This window comes from Leptopilina boulardi, unplaced genomic scaffold (assembly GCF_019393585.1).
Source record: "Leptopilina boulardi isolate dan_hultmark-lab unplaced genomic scaffold, ZJU_Lbou_2.1 LbouV2_122, whole genome shotgun sequence".
NCBI lineage: Eukaryota > Metazoa > Arthropoda > Insecta > Hymenoptera > Figitidae > Leptopilina > Leptopilina boulardi.
Window position 1 is genome coordinate 818,639 of NW_026137666.1, and position 6,000 is coordinate 824,638.

General features: G+C 28.8%; 1 protein-coding gene across 1 annotated transcript in view; it reads right to left on the minus strand.

The window, feature by feature from the left end:
- Positions 1–5,153, minus strand: part of LOC127287530 (alpha-L-fucosidase-like) — a 28,681-nt gene extending 23,528 nt beyond the window's left edge. Inside the window, exons 1-2 of the mRNA XM_051314523.1 lie at positions 4,855–5,153; positions 4,426–4,671 (exon numbers count right to left, since the gene is read on the minus strand). Of these exons, the coding sequence (XP_051170480.1) occupies positions 4,426–4,671; positions 4,855–5,083 (475 nt within the window). The 5' untranslated portion in view covers positions 5,084–5,153. The remainder of the gene's footprint in view (positions 1–4,425; positions 4,672–4,854) is intronic.
- Between the last annotated feature and the right edge of the window lie 847 nt (positions 5,154–6,000).

A 6,000-nucleotide genomic window follows, 5' to 3' on the forward strand; every position in this document is an offset into this window, starting at 1 on the left:
AATGTCCACCATACATCTCGGTAAATTTAATTAATTAATTAATGATAAATTAATAATTAATAAATTAATAATAATTTAATAAAAATTTGACAAGTCCAGAATTTTTTATAACGAGATTCAGTATTTAATAAATTTCATTTTTAAAGAATTACCTTAAATCGTTTTATATAGCTGCTAGTTTTTACAAATAATATTTGTCTATATATCTTTAGAGTACTTTCCGGAGATAGTTTTAAAGAAATTCACAAAGCAAATTTCTGTAAAACTCAAAATTTAATATTTCCTAAACTTTTATCCACAATTTTTCGGCAAACTTAATCGGATAACTATCCTGAACTTCGCACCGCGAGTTATAAAACCGAGGACATATAGAGCTCGCCTGAACTTCCCCTGAAGCTCCCCAACTTAGTTTCCGAACTTAACACGGGGAACTCCCCGCGAACTCCCTGCGAAAAACGGTGCTGTCTGGGATTATAGAACTGTTGCAACTGTCCCCTTACCACATGACGTCACTGCAGTTAGCTAAGTTCTTCCATGAAATCAGCAGACCGAGCTCGCGTACCTATTTCGTGGACACTACGCAAAGGACTTTCCCAAACTTTTTACTTCATATTTGCATTCGGAAAAACACACAAGTGCATTATTTCATATAATTTGTTTAAATAATTAATTTTTTATTTCATAATTAAATAGAGCACCATCATTATACCAAGTATGTGAAGTTAAATTTAATAATTTTTTAATTCTTATTAGTTTTCTGAAAGCAAACAGTTTTTCCCTATTTTCTCGCTTCGACATAAATGTCAGTTAACCAAGTTCTTATATCACACGGCAGACTACATGTCGAGTTGGTTTCCTCTCGATGTAAGAGTACCTAAACACTTTGTTGAGTTGGTTTTCCTCTCAACAAATTCAAACTTCGAGCTGGTTCTCCTCTCGAGCAAACCATCTTAGCCAAAAATATTAAGTTGGTTTTCCTCTCAATATTTCTACGCGACCCTCCCCCACCTCTATATCGAGTTGGTTTCCTCTCGATATTGGAGTACAAACCCCGGCTGAAAAAACTTGTACAAGAAAATGTACAAGTTCTTGTACATGTTCATTAATGAACTTGTACATATTCTTGTACATGTTCATGTAATGTTCTTGAACAAGTTCAGCATCCGGAATTGAGACATGTTCTTGTACCAGTACTTGTGCAAGATCCTGGACAAGAAAATATACTTGTACAAGAAAATGTACATGTTCTTGTACATATTTTTTTGTGCAGGTTTCATGTAAATTTTCTTGTACCAGATGTGGAACATGTTCTTATACATGTTCATTTATGTTTTTTAAATTAAAAATTAAAAACTTTATAGACTGCTCAGTAGTTTTCTTAAGCCTTTACAGCTGCGCAATAATTTTTAGCATGCATAAGTGAAGAGTCTTAATAATTATAACTTATTAAAATTTCAAATTTTTTTCAAAAACATTTTTAAACAAATGTTCTTGTACAAGAACATAAACGTGTTCTTGTTAAAGTACTTGTACATGAAATCTGCACAAAAAATTTGTACAAGAACATGTACATTTTCTTGTACAAGTATATTTTCGTATCCATGATCTTGTACAAGTTCTGGTACAAGAACATGTCTCAATTCCGGATGCTGAACTTGTTCAAGAACATTACTTGAACATGTACAAGAAAATGTACAAGTTCATTAATGAACATGTACAAGAACTTGTACATTTTCTTGTACAAGTTTTTTCAGCCGGGAACTACTTTCTCATTTTAAATTTAAACAATCGCTCTTTTCTTTTTTTATCCAATATTAATAAATTTAAAGTTACTTTGCCACTATTTCGCTGTACCTTTGAAAACCCCCCATTGGTTATGAGGCGAAATAGATTTGGCCGTTGCCCGGTTACTCCCTCTACAGTGACCGGTGTCAACAACCCCACAATAATCCATGGTTAGTTTTTACCTCCAGAACTAGGTTGCCTATGATGGGTATACTTTAGAATCATCGGCCAGAATTTAGCTCCAATTTTTTTTAATGGTTTTGGCATTCATATTTGAGGTTTTGAGAAAATATCCTTAACTCTTGGACAACCAGGTTGCCGATAACGGGTATACCTGGAGATCATCTTCGACGATTTAGGTAGGCACCGCCTACTTTAATATTATGTTTCTTACAAAATTATTGTTGTCCCACTTTCATATTTACATAGCTCATGGGAAAAAACCTCAGCTTTCCAATGAAAATAAAAAAGAAAAAAAAAAAGATACCCGAAGGGGTGAAAATCGAAAAATAAGGGTTGATTTTGAAAAAAGGGGTCAAAAATTTTTTTTTTAATTTGGTATACATTTTTGAAAAGTACGTGAAAAATGCATTAAAATTCATTATAGATAAATTTAAATCCATTAACTTTTCTCATAGTTATACGTATTTGAAAATGACAATGTTACCCTTAACGTCAAAACTTCAAACCCCTCTACTTTCTACAAATATTTTTTTAATGAGTTTATATTTTAGGGATTTATTACTATCATATAGGACTACAATTTACCAAAGTATGAAGCCAATCCCAGAACATTGACTTTTTGGACTGGGGCGATTGAAAAAGAATCTCTCATATATGGCAGCAACTAAAGTGACGCGCGCTGATTGGTTCACACTGATGTTCTTATATGGTAGCGTTCAAGTCGAAGCCATTAATTCCCAGTCGAAAATCGTAAGTTTCCCTGAAGGGTTCACATAGCCTTCAGGTAACTGTTATGAAGGTTTCAAAAGCTTCATGGAAACTATTTATACATTAGACCTAAAATTCTGTGATATTTGCTTTCTGACTTCTTAACGGGAAGCTTTTTCTACAGCTTGTTGAATATCTGTGGACAGCTTCTAGCAAAAGGTCTACCAGTTTGCTTGGTGAATGCTTTCCTAATGCCTAGTTTAATGTGTAAGAAAGCAATTCTATTCGTTTTTCACAAGTTGCAAATTAATATGTAATTTAATTACCTTTTTTACACTTCCTGAAAACTAGAATAATTTCATTAAATTAAACTAAATCGAAAAATCATAAAAATTCTATAGTAATTTGTAAATCCGTTTTATACAAATAATAATTATTCTTTATATATTATATAAAAATTATTTTTCAAAGAAAACGTTTATTTTTAAACACTTAAATTATATACGAAAAAAATTCTATATAACTTGAGCAAAATTTGGGGTTAGGAATACGAACACGGTGAAAACCTTTTATATTGAATAATGAATACAATTTCTTAAAAAAAAGACAAAATATTTAATATTTAAAAAAAAAAGATTATTATTTTTATACTTAATATTTATGAATATTTTTTATAAATAATATATTCTTTATTCTTTTAGAATTTCATAATTTATGAAAATGAATTTAACAGCGTATTTTTATTTACAAATTTTGGTTGACAACAATGTACTAAAAGTTAAAATACCGAGTCTGACGTAAATAATTTTTCTTTAATTCTTCAATATTTAAATATAATAATCTAATACATAATATTTTTACGAGATAAATAAAGATGGAAAGAAAGGTTAAATTTAATTTTTGATCATTGTCATTTTTCCGCTGTTTCCTGAAACATCCATGACGCTTCATTTAATTTTCGCCACCTGAACGCTTTCTTTTTATATATGCAAAATCCTGCAACTCTTTGATAACTCTCTCAAAGCTACTTGAATGCTTTGTTTAAAACGTACAAAATTTGTTATTTTCAAGCTTTCCGTGGAAGCGAAAAATCGGCCATAACAGGCTTCCTGAAAGTTTTCTATAGCTAGTTATCTACTGTCTCACAATTCTCTAATGGTTATCTCAATACTTCAAAACAACTTTTTGTTCAGCTTAACATAGCGTAGGATTTTTGACTGGGTTAGCCGTTTGATGGAAATATTTTTTTATAATTTTGAAACATAGAGAATCAGTGAAAATTATTTTTTAATTTAAAAAAAAAATGTCAGTATCTAAAAATAGTTATGAATTAGTCGTACGTTCCGAGGAGTTGTTAACAATCATTATTCTTATCTGTGTAGCTTAGAAATACTTTTTTATAATTTACATATACTAAGAATTGACAAACATTTTTATCATTAAGGGGTGGTTTTCAAGTGGTTGTTGATAATCATTTCCAATTTTAAAGCAACCAGGAAATATTTAGAAATAATTATAAAGTATGTTGGAGCTGTAAAATGTTTAATTAATCCTTTAGATGAATTATTAATATTTCGGGGTAGTATTAAACGTTAGGGGTGGTTTTAAGGGGTGAAACGTGTTAAAATTTTTTTTTATTTATATTGAATACTGAAATAATTAAATCTAATATGCATCATGTCACTAAAATAAAGACACAAAACTAGGCCATTAAAGAGTTAAAAATATTTAGGCGAATTAAAAATTTACCTATTATATCACGATGTGGACCAACATCAACAGAATTCCAACTGTAAGAATAATTTGACGGCCAAAGGGCATATCCATCATGATGTTTACTCGTCAATACAACATACTTTGCACCAGAATCTCTGAAAAGTTGACTCCATTTTACAGGATCAAAAAATTCACCAGTAAAATCGCGAGCAAAATCTTGATACGTAAAATTAGGTGGATAATTATGTTTCATAAATTTGTTAAGAAAACTATTTCCATCTACAGAAAAAGAAGAAAAATTTTATTTTTAGATTTCGAATTCAAAGTTATATATTTCTATCAACATGTGTTTATTTAGTTAAACAAATAATAAAATATAAAAAAATTACAATTAGCAAGAATTAAAATTTAGATAATTTTCTCAAATAGGCGATTTAAAATATATTATATAGTGAAAAATACTTTTCCAACTTTTCCAAAACCATTCGGATCGAATACTAGGAACACTGTAAACACCCCAATGTACCATGATTCCAAATTTAGCATCGTCATACCAAGAAGGCAAAGTTCTTTTATCCAAACTATCCCATTGTGGTTGAAAGTCTTGAAAGTTATCAAAATGTTCACCTGTTAAATAATTTAAATCCAAGAGTAAAAATATCAATGAGTTTCGCAAACTTTTTCCAATCATGATATGTCAGTTTCGTTTTTTTTATAAATTTATGTCCACTCGAATAATACTGGAAATACAAATTTATGTAATAGAATACTGTTGTCTTCTCTTATCAACAAATGCCTTATCACATATATGCTAGTTTAGGCCTGGCGAAATAACTGTCATTGACCATTTTAGGTATTGCAGTCTGCACAAACACATTTTTTACAATTATTTATTATTCTTATTAATTAATGAAAATTCTTTTCTCAATTTTAGACAGATATTAATAAAATTTAATATAATTTTTAATTCTTTAATAATAAAAATAATATTTTACAGTGACATTTTTTTTACTTATTGATTTAACATTCAATTTTTGTTTTAAAAGTACACAAAAAGAAATTTATCAAATATCTCGTTTTTTAAAACTATAACCGAATAGACTTTATGTAAAACAAAGTTAAGTTGATTAAGAAGACATTTTTTACACGTACCTCTATACTACTTTAAAATTTGTAATATTTATTAAATTTCATTACAAACTATCTATGCAAAATATTTGTGCAAAATTTAGTTTTATTTGACTAAATGTTACTTTAAAACAATTTATTTAACAGACTTTTTAATTTTTAATAATTTAATAGACACTTTTTTTGTTAATTCGAATATTTAACCCGTAAACTAATATTCAACGCTTAATATATTCTATAATTTTCAAAAAAAAATAGCTTTGAATTATATCCAACATCCATCTTTTATCTTTACAATCCAAATATCTGTGATTGCAATCAAATGTAAAAAAATAAAAAGAAAAAAAATTATATCTATGAAGTTCATTAACATTCAACAAATTATACAGACATGATAAAACTGATTCTACTTTTCTCTATTGTTTTTTTAATTATTACACATCATTCCTGCAGTTTATAAAGGACCATCAATGGGTTACT